Source organism: Mixophyes fleayi, chromosome 4 (assembly GCF_038048845.1).
Source record: "Mixophyes fleayi isolate aMixFle1 chromosome 4, aMixFle1.hap1, whole genome shotgun sequence".
NCBI lineage: Eukaryota > Metazoa > Chordata > Amphibia > Anura > Limnodynastidae > Mixophyes > Mixophyes fleayi.
Window position 1 is genome coordinate 122,949,314 of NC_134405.1, and position 20,087 is coordinate 122,969,400.

Genomic DNA, 20,087 nt, shown 5'->3' on the forward strand with positions numbered 1-20,087 from the left:
ACCGTTAAGTTCAGAGAAGGGCGGTATTAATGCCTCCCTGAAACTACCATACATATAACCAGTTACTTTTCTTCATTTTTTAACATGTGCTTTTCTCCCATGCCTTTACAAACACTATAAGTACCTACTAACTACATAACCCTATAACCATCTCCCCTATCCTGGCTAAAATAAACTCAGGAGTACATTCATTTGATACAGTAGGTGGTCTAGTTTTCAAAATGTTTTGCATTGATGGGCTACCTATATTGTTCCTACACATTTTATATATAACAATCAAGACTGTGCAAAATTGCAATAAAAAGGCACCACCATTTTCAAGTGCTGATTTTATTATGAACAACTATGTTGAATCCTGTTTTTTGCAAGGTGGATTAATGCCAAAGAAAGAACCGCAAAGTATTTTGTGGTGGTGTTTAGAAATAAAAAGTAAAATACATTTGCTTTTAGCTCACTTTCTTGCATATTTCAATTAAAAAACACAAACTTTTTTGGCCATTTTGGCTAGATTTTTCTTGTTGAGACAGGGAGGTTAAAGCAAACTCGAAAAACAAATAATAAAAAAAAAAAACCAACCATCACCAGGTACAGGGTGTTCGGAAAGTCACTGTGCACTTATGTATATTTATTAACACACACGTTTCAATATACAATGTATAATACATGATGTAAACACGAATGATAATTATAAGCAATGTTGAAAATGACCACCGTTAGCATCAAGACAGGCTTGGATCCTTTTTATTTTGTTTCTAAACACCTGTATCAGTTGCTCGCTTGAAATAGACTGAATGAATGCTGTTATCGCTGCTTTCAAGTCATCCAGTGTGCACTGATGATCTTGATACACTGCAGATTTTGCTGCTCCCCATAGATAAAAGTCTGGTGGATTTAGATCTGGTGAGCGCGGTGGCCACCTATCTTTCAAAATAATGCGATCTCCAAAAAATTCCTTTAATACCTGCATAGATCTGCAAGATGTGTGGGCAGTAGCCCAATCCTGTTGAAACCATGAGTAATTGATTTCATCACTTGTCATCTGACTGATGGAGTAAAGAATCTTCAAACAATAGCGCTCGCTGTTTAGTGTGTTCATAAAGAAAATAGGGCCAACAATTTGGCGTCTAGAAATCGCAACCCATACACCAACCTTGAGATCATGTAGGGGTGTTTCGTGCAAAAAGTGAGGACTATTGGATGGCCACAATCTTGAATTTTGTGAACATAACCACGGAACCACGCTTCGTCTGTGAAAAAGGTCACATCCAACACATTATCTGTTTTCTTTGTGATAAATTGGTTAAACTAGTGGTTCCCAAACTGTGTGCCTCGGCTCCATGGGGTGCCTCGGCAATTTCAAAAGGGTGCCTCGGCCAGGGCCAGTGGTAAGCAAGGCAGGGGACTACTTGGTAATTATTTTGGCTTAAGGGTGCCTTGAAAAAATTATGGAGACCCTAAGGGTGCCTTGAACTGAAAAAGTCTGAGATCCACTGGGTTAAACCATCTGAATAGTGTATTCTTTTCTCATGGTCAGTTGCTTTCAGTTCCTGTACCACCATTATTTTTGTATGGGAAGAGTCGTAACTTCTTTCTCACGGCCTTATGAGCAGTTCCAAGACTAATATCATGCTGCTGAGCTAACTTTCGTAATGATTTTGATGGACTCTGGAGCATACCGATAGCTTTGCTGGCCTTCCACAGCATTTGGCATCAACCACAGACCCTGTTTCGTGAAACTTATCGATACTGTTACGAACTGCATTGCGATGTGGAACAGGTGTATCTGGGAATTGTTCAGCAAATCGCTGTTGCACCACATCTGTGTATCTATCCCTTTTTTGGAATACGTGTTAGATTAGCCATACACGTTCTTCAGTTGTTAAAACCATATTGGGATCAAAATCTGAAACAAAATATGGGGTCTTTTCATAAAGCAGTGAAAACAAATATGCAAATTAGAAGTGTTACCTCAATACTGATTGGTTGCCATGGGCAACTTCTCCACTGCTTCAATTCTGCACTTTTTCAACTGCTTTAAGAAAAGTACACAGTGACTTTACAAACACCCTGTATAACAACTTTTTACCGTACTGCACAAATTACTGATGTTAGAAAATGACCAGCCCAAAAAGTGCCAATATAGGCTCAGAGTGAAGGTGTTAAAGTGAAAAAACAGCCACTTTTTAAAGGGCAGTAAATAATAAAATGACAGCACTCACCTCCAGCTACCCCATCCTCCATTCAAAGCAGGTACCCACAATCAAAAAAATTCTAATTCAAACTGGACCTGCTAGCCTCTACTACATGATGTGCAGTGCGGATACATGCGCCAGGAGTGCTGATTGTAAGAAGCTTTTGAATTTAAACAGTGGGGGCAGCAGGAGGGAGTCATTTAAAAAAAAAAAAAACCAAGAAAAACAACAACTTTACAAAAGTTTTAACAGCATGGTTACTGCTGCATGGGGAATATAGTCAAAATAGTCCACAATAATGCATAACATACACTACAATACCTATATAGGTACCTTACGTAAAAATACTTACTTAAAGAGATTGTCCATTAGATATCGATAATTAGGTTGACTGCTGTCTGGCATAAAACACACAGCAAATACAATAATTGCATTCAGGCCATCTCCATAGTAGCCTAAAAACAATACACAATCATTTCAGTTAAAAAAAACAAAAAAAACAATACACAATCAGTAGAACATCCAATGTTTACAGGAGGGAAAACAAAAATATAAGCAAAGTTCATTTGTTTTAACACAATGCTGTAACATACCCATTTTTACATAAACTATATCCAAGGCATTGTCTTTTGCTTTTAATATAGTGGTTGAAGGTTTATGGGAACACATAGGAATATATAGATGGGGAAATTTTGTGCAAACCACGCTATAATAGGCATTGCGCCACATCAAACTTTTTAATTTAAGTGTGAAGTGATGTCTACATAATAAAAACTAAAAAAATGGATTATGGAATTTGTCTCAATTGCAGCTTCTTTCTGTCAGTAATTACTGCATTCTGTATTGTCCATCATAACAAAGTCCTACACATGAGGGGCTTGGTAAGGCAACATTTTTAACGCCACTGAGGCCCCAAGTTCATGCTCACAATTCACTTGTTTGTTCCGGTGATTAATACCTATAGCAATTCCTACGATAGTGCCTATTATCATAACAGATACTGCAACACTGCCACCATTTTTATTGCAATTAAAAGTCTGTAATACCCAATACTATTCTTGCCTGTGTTCTGCAATCGTTTATATACAGAAAATGTATTTCGAGTGGACCTGTGACATGCACATAGAAGGCACGGCCATTTATGAGGTCTGAACTAATATTCAGAAGCATGTAGCAGTCTATAAAATTAATTACTTTAATAATTATTTCAGTCATATCAATGGTTCCTAGCAAATTATTGATAAACTGCATACAGGTTCAGCCCACAAAAGAGATATCTGCATTGTGTGTAGATGACATGCCCATACTAAGGAAGCTTTTAAAAGCTCAAAGCATTAGATAAAAAGTACGAGACCACTACCAGCCAGTCTATTACAGTCCTTACTCTCTTGACCTTTCCTGGAATGTTAGCTCTAGTGCACACTTGCAGGTTAAACGAAAATATAAATAGCCGAGAGCTATTTGTGGACTGAAGAAAAACATGCTGTTGTCTATGCAGTGTCTAAGAGTACTGATTTGTAAAATAATATCATAACAATGTACTTAAGATTCTACAACCTCAACCAAGTCACCTATTTCCATATGGCCAAAATATTTACTTAAAGCTTTATGTATGAAATGTTCTCTTCTATAATAGGAATAACTTCCTATTTATGCAAACATTAGAAGAGATCAGAATTTATGTAAATTGAACTTTATAAAAAGCACTTTCAGGTTGTTTCAAGTGGTATAAAATCTCTAATCAAGCATATAATCTTAATTTTCTGATCTATTAAAGCATGTAACTAAATAGGTTAAGAGTTTCCATCCACGTATTCGTATCTGGTGTGAAAAAACACCAACATTTTTTGTATTCCTACCTTCCCTTACACACCTGACTGGACAAGTTTTAAAAGCTGTTGAAAGTAGTGTGCTTTAGTAATTCAGCAGCTTACAAAAATGTTAAGCTGTTTTGGTGATCTTCTAAGTAGCAACAAAGCTGAAACTGAAGAGGCAAATGAAACCAAATATAAGCAATGCACAATTTCACCGAAAGTAGACTTGTGACCTAAACACAGTGGGAGAGACCATTTTGTGGGCTAACTACATTTCATGAGAATGCAACTTGAATTAATTCATTAGAAACAAGTGACATTGCTAAGAAAAGTTGTTTATGCCTCAATGATGTCCTACAATGCAGCCCTTATTGAACCTGACACATGATACAATTCTTCTGCCACAGAGCCATGTATTGTTTTATATACTGTAAGGCTAATGTATCCTCATCACCTCCATGGCTGATCACTTTTTTATACGGTTCTATAGCAGACATGTCAACCCTATGATCTTGGTCTCCGATCCTGAACATACGCCAGCGTCTGCTCTCTTCCTTTTCCTCGGCAGCGGTGTACTCTGGTATTGATCCTTTTGGTAGGACTTCAGTAGTTTTTGGTTTTGGGAGGTCATCTGTCAAAAAACGCAAAATAAAATTAGGTCACATACGCCAAATTATATTTAATATCCTACTTAGTTAACCACTTTCTTTTGGCTGGGAAGCAACACATTTAGCTTGTAGATTTTTTTAAAATGTAATTTAAAAAGGAAACAATATCAAATTATTAGTACAGATGAAGATGTCACACTAGTGTATAAATGTCCAATGATTGACCTGATAAAACACTTCCAGTGTTAAATACACTAGTAAATGTCAATACATTGATTTGGGAGACAACACTGCACTTAAATGCTACTAAGGATGTCAACTGGTTACAACTGTGCATTTGGCAAGCAAATGAAAAAGATTTTCCCTGCTTGCTTGCCAAAAGACGATGCAAAACTCAGCAGCAGGAGAGGTTGCCGTAAGGATCAGAGTTCTCTTTGGTTGGTGCACAAAAAGGTGGTGCATTCAAATGGAAATATGCACAAAGTTTTTAACATTTGTCAAAAATAGCTAAAACATAAAGCTCTTCTCTGCATGTCCCATAACCTATTTATAGAAAAAAAGAATTTTCACCTTGTACCTGTCTATATTTCCATACATAGATAGGTGGATGACCATCTTCTGCTGTAGCCATACTTAAACATAATGTTCATGTTTTATACTACCCCACAAGAAATGATAAGATTCAATTTGTTTAAATGCTTTGACATTAGGGATAGGGCACAGATAGTCACAAAACTTAGTGTTGGGTGCTTGCTAGCACCAGCGCATACTGATAAACATGAATACCAGATATCCAGTCTCTGTAAGCTGTCCCCATAGAGTTTATTTTGTAATATTATGATCCTGTCTACATCAACAAAATGTGATTTTATTCATGTGAAACATCTGCTGAACAGCTGGCCTTGCCATCAAATTGCATTGTGGCATTTTTTTTATTTTTTTTTTAAATAGTCTGAGGCCAACCACTTCCAGCAGAGAGACAATGGCATTGCAATGGCTGGCTGTCTAGTACCTCTGATCACACATTTCATGTGATGTCTCCCAAATCATGTATCAGGATTCTCAATGTATTCTATTACAAACCAGCCAAACACATTGTTTCAGAGGTGTTTTAGTAGCGTGTTCTAATTGCTCCCAGAGTCCTTTCACAGAGAGTGGTCATTTAAATAGTTAACAGCCAGTGTATCGATTGAATGGCTAAAGCAGAACAAAATATACTAATGGTGCTGTACAGCAGGCAAGCAAACAATCAGATAAGAATTAACATGTGGACATGCGCCAAATCAGACAGATGAAAATATACATTGACAAAGCGACTCATTAAAAAGGAACAGAGTATTTTTGCTGATTAAGTTGCTAATTTCAGGCTCACACGATTTCTTTTCAACCAAGAGACTGGGTCCTTACCATAAAGGAAGGAGGAAATGACCTACTGTTAGTTGCCTGTTTCCAAGGCTTAGCTGTTAAAGGAAACTATCCTCCACGGGCAATGGAAACAGCAGCATAGAAAATAAAACAGAAATAGACAGGAACCCTTTACAGTGTCTTCAAGGGCCAACATTTGGCTGTTAAACTGCTTATTCAGTGCACAGGCTTGGGATGCAGGTATGCAGGCATGAAAGCATGTAACAGCACAACTATCACAAATATCATGAGCATTGTAAAATAATCAAACAAAAATCCAATGCTTTATATATTTTCAACTTGCTCATTTTCAAGGTCATTAAATAATATTTATAATGTTAGTCCTGTAAGTAATGAGGAATCATGAGCTGCATCAGCGTGTATATCTAAAAGAGTTGGTATTTTCCCCTATGTGTTTGAGTTCCAGTCAAAAGGGAGGAGATGAGCAGTGGTACGAACATTAAACTGCAATAAGAAAAGATGCACACTATCAGCAGGAAACAGGGGATGGGTACTGAGATAAAGCCCAGAAGACAGCGTCTATTCCCGATGGTTTGTGAACAGAAACCACTGTCCCCTTTCACTCTAAAAATAGCTACTTTGACATTTACACATGGTTAAACATAACCAACACTAGAATCCTTCATTTAAAAATAGAAATATTGTCAGGTGCACTTTAATAAGGAAATTTAGCTAATAATTTCTTGGGGATGAGATAGTATACAAAAGCATTACATCAATAGTTGGTTCATCTTTGTAAAAAAACAAAACAAGACTAATAAAAAAAAAAGGACCCAACATAAAGCAATGGATAGATTACCTTCCCACTCAAATTCATTGCTGTTTTCAGATGGAGTATCTAGATCATCTAAATCCAAGTCTCCACTTTCATCTAAGTCTTCAGAGAGAATGGAGCCATCACTGCGATCCAGTGTTAAACTTAGGTTGGGAGCCATTAGTTTCTTCTTTGTTTTTTTACTACCATTTATTTCAACTGGACTAGGAACTAAAGGAGATAAAATAAAGTGGCTGTTAAAAGTCATAAATGAAACTTGAACGCAAACTACAGCAATATATTAAATGATGAATCAAATGGTTGGTGCTTTCACATCACAAAACAGGCTTTTAAAAATAAAAAGAAAAAATGAAAAAGAAAACAAAAAAAACCTTATTCATCAGATTACTGCATCCACATGGTATCCCATGTATTTTTTTTCTTTACACAACATGAAAAACACAACTGTATAAAAGGTGAAATTAGCTCTATTAAAAAAAAAAAAGTGAAACTAAGGAAAAAAAAAAAAGGAGTGTGAGTGGTGGTAACATTGTTATACCTAATAATTTGCTGCTAACATGCAGTGTGCTGTCCAGCTAAATGAAACATGACTTTAGACCAGGCATGTCAAAAACTCAGATGACAATTTTATGATGGCATGTAAAATTTAAAATAGTGCAATTTGTATATTTTTAACCCCAGTTTTAAGAAAACCCATCAGAAAACATTAACAGAAATGACAACACAGCTGTCAAGACACAATATAAACCAGACTAAAGCTGGGTACACACTACAGAAAATTACTACCAATGACTGAAAGTCCCGATGAGCATGCGGATTTATGTGTACACACCTACACGATTTACTGTCAGATCTGTAATCTTCATATCTCATAATCTTCTGCTGAAAAGATTGTGACTTTGCATACTCTATAGAGATCTGTCTACACTGCTGCTCATGAGAGCATACAGACTTCCAAATTTGCCCAATATCGTTCCATCGTTGATCATGATTTTTAGGAGGTTTATAATCTCAAACGATTCAATGTGCTTCGGTGTGATAAAACATGATCGTGGGAGCATACAAACTCTTCCAATATCTGACCAAGCGGTCGCTTATTGTGTGATCAGCATGATAACAAACCTGTAGTGTGTACCCAGCTTAAATCGAGCATGGATGCATTTCATTAGAAGCCTTAAATTTGGCCAAAGCAGTGGAATACTCAGTTGGAGGAAGCATCAGGCTGCAATAATCCAGTTTAACATACCTGGCTGTTTTGTATGTTAGCTGCTATACTAGCTCTCCTAATAAAAAGCAGAACATATTATAAACACAAATGATATGCTTCGACAAGCATATTACAAAGGACTGCTAGAGATTATTATAATATATTCTATATCTCTACATCTTCCCAATTATGCTACAAGCTACCACTGTAAAATACAACATATGTCCTTGGTGTGGGTGATGTGTTTGCATTGTTCAACGATCTGGGTGTGGTAGGAAGCGAGACTCACACAATACGCTGAATGACTAAACACTGAGTTAATGCAGAAATAACACAGCCCTAGATGAGGCCTACGGGCATGTCTACCAACGTCTAAATGAATAAGTAATACACTCATACCCTAATATTTCTTGTATTTATTGAATTAACTGGAATGAGAACATAAAACTCAGCCAGATCACTTGAATGCTACATGCTTTTATTGAATCCGATTTATGCAGTACATTAAAAACTTACACCAATCCTGTTTGTTCACCATTTTCTAAGAGCCGCCACATGCTTTCCAGTTTTAGGAAAGCATGTTGTCGTTATATCGCTGCAGGTCTCCACCATAAGAGACCTGCTTCATTTAAAAATTGTAAGGAAAATGCATTTTGGTCAGCTATAAAGACTGACTTTCTTCCACGGCTGTAGAGTCATGGAACCAGAGTGAGGAAAAGATTTCTCTCCAACAAGGCGTCTCAATGAAGGTTTACAAATCAGGGGTAATAGGGTTAAGTTATTTTGCACATTGGAGGGGAATAAGGGCTAAACAAAGATGTATATATTTTATTTTCAGTGATCATTTTAATAGGTACCCATAACCTACACGTAGGGAAGGTAGCTACCTTATGTACTGAACATTCAGTCTATTACCAGGGACGTGTGATATCACTGAGGCACAATATTGAATCACCTCTCAAAACAGTTGCCTCTACTGTGTGTAGGCAACAGATACAAAAAACTGGTTGGGGACATCGCCTGGCAATTGATGATGTGGTCAGGTTGTAAAAACTGAAAAAGTCAGAGGAAGCAAGGTAAAGATAGTTTAGTTTAATGTTATTTCAATTTAGTGCACCCATGCACAACTTCATACAGTAGATAATATGAAGGAGAATGTAAGCAATGGAATCACTAGAAAGCAGTAATGTTACTGAGGAATGTCATGATACCTGCTTGTCACTATAAAGGAATATGTTAACATTTCTTAGACAATGATTTAACATTGTTTTCCTGAGAAGTAATATCTCAGTATGGTAGCCTAAGAAATCAAACGCAGGTTCCAATATGTGCTACAAGTTGACAACTGATATTAGAGATGTCTATGTATTTCACAATGTCTTAATCATACAATTTAGTGTTATTAAGTTTAGCAAATTTCAAAATGTAGGCACATAAAGTTCCACATATACCTGGTACTATAAATACATGTCTGTGGTCTAGATCCTATTTACATTTTCATACTGGAGAACAGTGTTTCTAAGATGACGTTTTGTTGGGTGTCATGTGGGTTGTGAAACCCAGTAAAGCCTCAAAAGAATAACAAAAGAATAAAGACAGAAGGGGAAGAGAAATGGTTTGATCTATGACAGTTTTAATCTATTTTATGAAATATTTTTTCTTAAAAAGCAATTCTTGTACAGTGTGTAAAATGTCACTTTAAAAATATGTTAGAGACCATGTCTTGAAGGGGCACCACATAGAACCAACACCACTTACATTTGCATTAAATAAACAGGTAACAAACCTGTGTTTTGTCTAAATACACAGTTTGATAATGCATTTACTTTCAATCCCAAATCTAAAATTAACTCCACACTGTCATTTTTTTTTTTTATGAAATAGCCGTTAGGTTGGTGGCTAGATAGAATGGAAACTAAACCTGCATATATGAAAGGGTACACTTAGCGCAAATGCACATTATAATCCACCTGTTTTGCATTGGTGTTTGTCTTGCGCAGATGGAGAACAGATGAGTGACCAGTGTCAGCACAACTTTGATCACTATGAAGAAAACACCATCTCATAGGAATTACTGCTCTCCAGCATGCTGGAGTCCCTCTTCAGTCTACCAGATGAAAAACTGTTAGCAGCAAGCATGAATTAAAGCCTCCTATATGTATGTAGCCTTAAAGCACTCAATAACATTTTCCTGCGCAAAGAGTTCTGCCAAGAGATGATTAATCCATATTCTTGTTATAGCGCATATGATGCTTTCTGTTCAAGGTACTAGGAGATGGGTTTATTGGCTCCTTGCCTGAGTATGTTATAAAATTATATTGAACTGAAATTATATTGTAGACCTCTATGGATACAAATAACTGGAAAATGTGCATCATGTATTAAACTGCTTCAAACTGTAAGTTACCGTAATTCAAACTTTATTGGTATACAATGACTTTAAACAACCTTTTCATTTTGATGTAACAATGTTCAAACCAAAAAACCAAACTAGACAACTGGCAAGTAGAAACATTTTATGGATAGCACACTATTTTACATGTTGTTTATTCTTATTGTACTTACAAGTTTCACATAAACCAGTGTTACCCATTCAAAGGACAGTGATGTTTGACACTAGGCATATTTGTGCTTTTAACTATCTTCTGTTATAGCTCTTCATATAGATGTCACAAGTGCAACAGATTGCCATTTGCAATTTAATTGCTACAAGGCCAAAACGTAAGAGTTTGAAGCTGTATAATCAACTAAGGAAAAATTTTGCTATCATGATTCCTCAGCTTCTCTCATACCCCTAGTTAAAAATCAGTGAGTGAAGTTCCTGACCCCCCACAAGCTGCCAGATTGGAGTAAAGCAATACGTTATGATATTTTCATTTGTAATATTTTCAAATATACTATGCGGTAGTGCAGCATTAACGGGTGTGTAATTTGTACTGGAGGGAAGGGGGTGCAGACAAAAGGAGAAACCACAGATGGTTAATACAGCAGGCATAGACAGGCAGACTGAATGACATGCCAATATAGCTAGAAGGTAGATACTTGCGTGAGTTATGAGATGCTGAGTAAGGGGTACAATAAACTGACTGATCCAGCACTGGAAATGCCCAAGCTAAAGCAGACAGAGGAGGAACACAAACAGGGGGGCACAAAACAAGAGACATTGGAAAAAGAATTGTAGCAAATATTACATTTTTTTCAATAACCAAATGTGCATAATAATGGTAACTCAACAGCTCTTTACTGAGAGATCCCAGAGAACAAAAAAACAAAAACAAAAGACTATAAGAGTCACCCCTTAGCAATGCAGTATCACTCCAGTTGTGGTTAACCTGCAGGCCCCAACATGCCTGTCAGACTGCAATTTTAAGTGATTAAACAGTTGATGAGAGAAAACTTACAACTTCCTTCCCCCTACTGGTGGGTAAGATTTTATGTTGAGGCAAATGAAGAAAATCTTGAAACAAAAAAACTCTTTAGATGCTTCACAAACACAAGTATATGTGAACCCAATCAATCTGGCTAGCATGATATAGGTTTCAAATTAATTAAAGAGTGGATTAGACAATTGTTGGCAGCCCAGCTGTTTCCTAGACTTATAAATTATGCTCACCCAGGTTATGTGTAAGGCCATGCACATACTGCATTTTTGGACATGATCATGTTCTGTTTTTTATGTTTGTTTTTTTTGACGGGATCATTTAGAAAAGACAGATGTAGCACAGAGATTACCGATCTCAGATGCAGACACTAGGCACGGGCTCTTTACGGAAGTGGACGATGGATCAGTTTTAGAGTAATGTAGAATATCTTGTAATATATCCTATTCTTTTCAGTCATCCACCTCTGTAAAGTACCCAGGTCAAGCTTCTACATAGAATTTATGGTATGTGTACAAGTTTACATCTCTCCTCCGCTCTTTTGTCAAGAACTGAATGGAGGGGAGACCGATCTAAAAATTGTAGTGTATACATAACTTAGTTACCTCATTAGTAGATATTTCTGGAAAAAAATGTTCAAGTTTTAGGCTAAGTTTATGAAGGATGTTGCTTTATGTGAAGAGCTATATGTAACATTCACAATTTTAAGCACTCAACCTTTTTTTTAGAAATTATTATGATCGCTATTTGGCTGTGCACTTTATACACTGCAAGTGCACATTGATCCCAGAAGGGAATGCATATAATACTCACAAATATATATGCGAGTTGCATGCCACGACGAGATAAGAAAGTTATATAGAAGTTATACATCTCCTTAAACTAATTGATTGTGCCATCATCCATTTTAAGCTGCAGTACCTTTCAATGGACTTGTCAGAAGACTGCAAAATTGTCTCCCATACGAGCGAGCCCTTACGCTAATTTTTTTTTTATTTTATTTAGTTCTGATCAATATATAGGTGAATGCTATTTGTAGGTCTTCTACACAAAGTAGTCAGAATTTTATGTTTAGGGGTCCTTTAAGTAACAGAAGGAAAAAGAAAAAAAAAAAAGTATAAAGACGTCTATTTGTCTATCAAACCTTTCATACGGACACAAAAGCACTAATTCACACACTTGGCCTTAAAATTATAACCAAATTATGCTCACGTTCTAGCTTTGAAACTGCATCAGTAATCACAACCAAATAATTTCCTATCTGGGCTGTATTTTTACCAACTTTTTTGTACTGATCCAGAGGTATCCATTTTTGTATGTTTAAATCAAATAGCTTTTCTGAATCTTGAATTCCCTTGATGGCAAATAATGAACATGACTGAGTTATAAGTGATATAGGTTTAATTTATTACGGCAAAGCACTCGCTTACCTGGCCTGCCCTCTCGGTCAGTTCCACATAAGAAATCCCCCTCAATTTGGTCATCTTCGGGAAGTGGTCTGTAATATAAAGACCCCAGCTCATACACAAATATAGAAATAAGAAATAGCTAGTAGTGGTCTCTGTTTCAAAGTTTGTGAAAGGACAATCTAAATGGTTTCTAGAAAAATAAAACACAGTTTACTAACAGTGATTCATTTAATTTGTGGACTTTCACACAAGCAAAGGGAAGCCAACTAATCAATTGAAATCCTAATTGTTTAGGAATGTCTAGCCAAAGGCACAGCAACATTTGTCCTCAGAAGACCAGAAAAAGTCTACTTTTTACACACTACCACTAAAAGGTATGCAGCAATTTCATATATAAACTAAGCAGCAGCACGAAAAACAGACATTATAGCTTCTACTAATGTAGATAGAGAGGAAATGGTTAAAAAAAAATAAAAAATTATAGAGAATGTCTCTAAAATTAGAATGTTAAACAGTACACTGAATATAAATAAGGATAAAAAAAATAATTCTAACTAAGCAATTCACACATTACCAAAATATGTTTACAAATAGCACCAATTAAATAGGCACTATAACCATTATACTTGGTTAAGTGTACAAGACTGATTCTGAATTGAAGTTCCCGTGTCCTTTTCTTTCTAGACTGCCTGTCTGATGTGGAACTGTACTGATAAACTACCCTATTGACAGGTAAACATATCCATCTAGAAGCTGGATATTTATTATAAGGTGTCTTTGTGGTAACTGTAGCTGCACACAGTAACTTCTGTTTTAAATTTATTTGTATTGGACTACTGGGGTGTGTTCACATGTCTTCAATTAAAAAATAAAGTCTCCATATAATAAATAATTCAATGACAATGTATATATGTTTGCGTGTTTTTCTACTTTATGGATATTTATTGTGACATTTCATTAATGTAGAAATATTTTTGCTATTGCTCAAGTTTAGGTTAGACATGTAAAGCACACAAAGAATTCTAATTAAATAAGTCTGGATAAGAGAATGCACCATCATCATTAGAAGGATAAACATATACCTTGGAAAGTCTTCATCCTGCCACTCCTCCTTAAGCTCCACTCCTTCCATCCTCAGCCTTGCTTCGGTTGTAGCCACAGACTCCGGCCTTTCAAAGGATCCAGCAAATGTGTCCTGGCTAAACAATAAAACAAGATACAAAACCATAACCAATCATATTTAAAACAGATGGGTCATGTTTATGTGCCAAAATCACAGTGCACCTGACCTTCATCAACTGAACCTGTGAAAAAATACGATATAGTGTGGCAAAACAAAATCTCCAACAGGAGCAGCACTAAGATTTATTTAGCAATAGGAGAATTCCCCCTAAATTTAGGAATTTTACAATTGATCAAAGCCCCTTGACTGGTGAAGACTAATTACAGCAGTAGAATTTGCTGGGAAGCCTATTTATCACGGACAGCGGCTGTACTTCTAGGCATGCGCAGATTAACAAAAGTCTGGCATGGCGAGGAGCAACGCGCTGTGGGTCAGCGTCTGACATTTATTTTTTAAATTGCATGATAGAAATTTTTTATAACAGAGTGGTCTTGTTATATAAACCTTAAGTGTGGTAAAAGACATAATAAAGATCAAATGGCTAAATTCAGAGGACAACATTTTGGCTCAGGACAAGATTTTGACTTTTAAGTACTAATAAAATAAATGTTAAAACTATCATTAATCAATTGACAGTAAATACTAGTGAAGAATACCACACCAAAAACATAAAAGGATGGTAACAATATAACCAACAATTAATCATCAAATATTCGTAAAAAAATTATACATATAAAAAAAAAAGAGAGATTTTCTAATTAGGACCTATACAGCCCAAAATGTATTCACAGGAAGTTCACCTTTCAAATTCTGAGTAACAGTTCTCGCCCAATGGAGAACCTCATAAATGCAAGGTTAAATATTTACAAGCCAATAGCAAGTTCTAATGATTTTGTGGCAAAGGTAATATTAATGAAGTGGTAAATCTGAGTGACCACACTTATCAGTCTTCAGGACACATAAGCAGCTCTGTATTTCTAGCAATGTTAAGCTCTTTGTTTCAAGTATCGATACAGATTCGCAACTTAAAACAGCTCTTTGCTGTGGAGACAACACATGTTCTTAAGGCTTTTTGCAGTTTTAACCTCAGAGAATATAGACTCTTTGGATCAACAGTATGGTTCCAATACAGTTGAAAATACTGTTCAAAACTAACTTCTGGAAAATGTCTCCTACAATTTTTTTTTTTTACCAGTGGCGTGTTTCATCACTGTAACTTGTGAGTACATCAGAGAAGTATAGCAATATAGGGCATGCCTGCTTACTGGCTTTCAGTTCCACTTGTTTTCTATCCCTGATTTATCCAATCTGTACTAAACATTTTTATTACATAGGAGGCTGTAAGCTCATCGACCTAAGAAGCTTTAGGATTTTTCTATTATCTCATTCTGCTTCCCTGGTCATCAAACATGTTCTTGCCCCAGATTGCTTTTCAAAATGTAAATTTCTAGCAAAGGGACATGACAGCGTAATGGAGAGATTTAGTTGCTAGTACAAAGTTATTTTAATAATATTGCTTAGCTTTCTGCTATATAATTCCCTAGCGGGTTAAATATTTATATTTAATCTCTATTGTTTATCTCTACAATAAGCCTCCTATTCTACTCAGCCCTTGTTTATCCATTGTGACTTCCATGTATGAATGTAAATGTATAGTTTTGTATTATTTTTTATTAACTTTGTGTACCCAAATTAACATAGATACCACATAATATTAATAACTATTTTAGTAGCATATGGAACTAAATATTTTATTTAAAATGCATTACATGGATGGAACAATAAAAATCAAAACCAACAACAAAAAAAACGCGTTTTAGGACTCTACCCATAGTTACTTTAAGTAGGTTTCTGTAAACTTTATGTAATGCTGGGTAAGTCGTGTTCACAGTGTAAGGGATCATAACATGCTTGCAGTGAAAGACTTACCGCAATCATGGTAACTTACTGACTAAATGAACTGGCCAACTCTCCCAAGTGTAGTAACAGAAAAGTGAATTTTGAAAGATATGACAAAGCTGTAGGGGACAAAATGTAAAGTAGCAATTTTATAGAATGTGTTTTTTTTTTTTAACTATTGTCTATCAGAGATGATGGTTTGAGGTCTACCCCAATACCCCAAGGGGTGCAACCTGACTGTTACAGCCCACATGTCAGCCACTGAGTTGTAGGCAGGTGATACATTTGATTTATATTGAAGTTACATAGCCTCCTAGATCAGGGCTGTCCTCAATGACATCACAAAGAGTGAAGTCACAAGCTTTCCCTCTACCAATGTATAATCATGCACTAGTCTTCTGCTTTCATTTAGATGTATATATAGCATTCATTTTAAAAGCTGCATATAGCAGTTGGGTGGACAGAAACTAAAAGTAACTATTCCTGACCCAATCAGTGGCTCCTTGAGTGGATACAAAGAGCGTGGCTCTAGGTTTGGCTATGGAGCTGCTCAAAGAAAACAAAAGCTTATCATAGGAATAAATATATAGACCAAAATAAAGACAGAATAATGTATTTATTCTTAATATACATTACAGGGTATCACAATGTCTGTCTCAGAACCTGCTGTAAAGCTAATTCTGAATAAATATATATTTGTCCAATGTAAAAATTAAGCGATGGATACATAAAAATAACCTCTCTAGGATATCATCTAGTTTCTATGAAGGTGTTACCAAAAGCATATATAAATTTTTAATTTTAAACCCATGATAAGATTGTCTTCAAATCTGTAAATTTGGAATCAAATTCAGTTCATCATTTGTAGGATCACAAGAGAAGGCATGTAACTAGCATCCAGATTGACACACATGGGATATATTTGTATAGCACCACAGCGAAGCGAAGATGAGTCAAAATATCAATACCCCCCAAAAAAAACAAATATAATAAAAAATACAGTTCTGCAACAATACATACGCACTCATGCCATATTTTTCAATGGTGTAGCATACATATGTTATCATCCAAACAAATTGAGCTTCATGTTTTTATACAAATTGCACAGGAAGTGGTACAAAAGAACTCAGTATGAAGTTATTACATGTTAACACACAAGGCTAGATATAATATACATATTTGTGCATTGTGTAATTTTCACAGAAGCTAGTGGCCATGAGAACCTAAACTGAATAAATTAATTTGTGACAATACTTTGTACTTATTGTACTTTGCACTTATTATTTTTCTACAATCAGTTAAAATGTAAAGAAAAGGTGTTGCAGTTTATGGTTTTAACTTACATATTGCAGAAGGGGTTTGAGATGAACAAGATCTGTGTAGCTGAAAATAAACTTACTATCAACACAGTAAGACTATTTGCTAGGCAGACAGATAGCCATTCTAAATTAGCATTAGCAACTAAGTCAGCATGTGTGACAATGTCATTGCTAGTTTACTGCAGAGCAATATTAATTTGCTATACTAATATTATATTTTACTTATCAAGTCGATGTCCATTTCCTTCTACTGTACATTACTTCTCTGCCCCATAAAAAGTTCCTTAAGTTTAAATGGCACAGGACCCCTTACTTAGCAAAAGGACCCCAGAAACCTATAATCCCTGTCCCAGTGGTAGTTTAGAATATTGATTGGTTGTGACTCTCTGTAACCAGAATGCAGCACTGTTGGAATGTGTGGGGGGGTTTTTTTTGTTTTTTTTTTACACAATCCTGAGTGTGTATCATATTACATACTACATGCAGGCTATACACCTGTGTTAAATAGCACTTCCAAACAAGTTTCTCTCCATAAATTAAGTTGAGATAATTATCAAAGTCTCCTCGGGTTCCACCCTCCCTCTGGTCAATTAATGGGGTACACCTTCGATAAATACTAATACTAAACACTAATCAGCAACTTTCATCAGTCTCGCAATGCATGACTGGCACAACTGCTGCACCACTCTTCGCGTGGAGCCGGAGAAAGTCAAAAACGTTCATTTTTCCTTTTCCTGCATTAAACCTGCCAGTACCTGATGATCACAAGACACCATACATTAGCTAATCAGGCATAAAAATCCCTAAAGGGACTGCGAACACACAAATGCATGGATTTATAGCAACAGCAGACACGTCATACTGGGTTGTGAAGTGCAACAGGCAACAACAAAAACAAAAAAATGGGTGTGACTAAAACATTATGTTTGCACTTTTCTACAGCCAAGAGAATGTACTATTCATAGTCAAATACAATGCAGTTCTGACTAGTATATTACACATCAACTCTCTGGTGGTCAAATGTTCACTAATTTTGGCTACCTAGCCCTTGTCATGTGCTCTGTGCTAGTCACTAACATCTCTGAATTCCACTTGCATCTCAAAGCAAATTAGAAACATTTGTTAACATTATTATTATAAAATACTGTTGGTGGATAAGAATGGAGTGAAAAGGGAAAAGATAAAAACAATGGCACCCACTCAGCAGTAAACATAGTTCTGAGTATCTAAGTAAGTAACAATCAAATAAATTACAACAAATACTTAAGTCCAAGGAACGAACAATGACAACAGAACTCCATAGTAGTACAGGAGAAGCACCTTCACAAGATCTCGTCCATGACTAATTTCACTTTCTAACTTCCAAGCGGATGCAGCATATGGCAACTACCAGTGAAATAACGTCGGCTTGAAAATCAGGAACATGACAAATGATGTACACAATTTTTTGTGCTCCAATATTTTGCTGCATACCCAATTTGTTCTCTTTTAGGAAATTTACACTCTATTTTAGCAGTTGTAAAAACAATAGCCTGTCAGTATCCATTAGTTTGAGGCTGCATACACGCTGGTGCTTGTAAAATCTACAAATTTAAAAATAAAATAAAAAACAACATGTAAAACATGTAAGCAGATCTGATGCTGGAAAGTATTGATTTCTAGTACTAATAATCATCATCACCATTTATTTATATAGTGCCACTAATTCCACAGCGTTGTACAGAGAACGCACTCACATCAGCCCCTGCCCCATTGGGGCTTATAGTCTAAATTCCCTAACATATGCACACAGATAGACACACAGACTAGGGTGAATTTTGTTAGCCAATTAACCTACCAGTATGTTTTTGAAATGTGGGAGGAAACCAGAGCACCCGGAGGAAACCCACGCAAACACGGGGAGAACATACAAACTGCTCACAGATAAACTTATTAGCATTTTTACTGGCATTGCATATTTTTATTTCATTTCCGTCCATTTTAATGCACCTGAAAGCCTACAAAGTGCATATAAAATGCACATTAATATATAAATACATTTGATTTGCATTTTTTAACTAGTGTTTGTGTGATTCTTAATGCTGACATTTTCTGGCATTCCAGCCACATTTTTCTCTTTCTGAATAAGTAGAATAACTATGAAGTCAGTGTCAGAGTTCTCATTTACACGTCAAAGCCACTGACAAAACAGAGGAGACATTAGCAGTAAAGGGAACTGTATAAAAAACATTTTTAGACCACACTGCAAGATTATATTCCCCCCCGCCCCCCATATGATCAGTAACTGTAAGTAATGCATACGACACATCACTTTGCAATGTCATTTTAACCAATGCTTAAGATGCATGCAGCTATTCAGAAAGCATAGCAGCGGGAAAAGCAAACAACAATGAAGTTAAGCTTCAAACCCACTTATCAGTTGTACAGCTGTAAGACAGGAAACCACTATAGGAAAATAACTATATGGATTTTGTATGCCTAAAAGGAAGCAGGAAGGCAGCTTAGAAAAGCATTACAGTTTTACATAGCTATAAAGTGCTACAAAGTAGGATTATTGACTTGGGTGGGTTTGCTCACCCTCTTTATACTAAAGCAGGTGATTTCTCAAGGAGAAATTACTATAACAATAATAATGGACAATGAAGAAAACACATTAGATGCATAATATAGGCTACTCGTGAAGCGATCAGGTGGAGCAATTTGCTCACATAACAAATTGCTAACATCATTTTGACAGCAAACAACCTAAGATCCCAAGAAACATGCTTCTGATCATTATTTTTTTCACATGTTGGTAAATCACCTTTTGTTTTATTGTTTATTACTATTTAGTCAGTCATTATGGGCCCGATTCATTAAGGCATGCAAAATGAACGTATTGTGCTTTTAGTTTTAACATGTGCATAAATCCTGCATATGCACATCCGTATTCAACT

General features: G+C 36.0%; 1 protein-coding gene across 3 annotated transcripts in view; it reads right to left on the reverse strand.

Annotated features, from left to right (window-relative positions):
• BNIP2 (BCL2 interacting protein 2) overlaps positions 1 to 20,087 on the reverse strand; it is a 40,826-nt gene that overhangs the window by 9,370 nt on the left and 11,369 nt on the right. For 2 of the 3 annotated variants that reach the window (XM_075208125.1, XM_075208124.1), the window contains exons 2-6: positions 13,893 to 14,009; positions 12,832 to 12,899; positions 6,839 to 7,024; positions 4,461 to 4,637; positions 2,545 to 2,647 (exon numbers count right to left, since the gene is read on the reverse strand). In XM_075208125.1, coding sequence (XP_075064226.1) covers positions 2,545 to 2,647; positions 4,461 to 4,637; positions 6,839 to 7,024; positions 12,832 to 12,899; positions 13,893 to 14,009 — 651 coding nt within the window. Of the gene's footprint in view, positions 1 to 2,544; positions 2,648 to 4,460; positions 4,638 to 6,838; positions 7,025 to 11,067; positions 11,134 to 12,831; positions 12,900 to 13,892; positions 14,010 to 20,087 lie in introns of all 3 variants that reach the window. The other variant, XM_075208126.1, reaches the window with a different exon arrangement.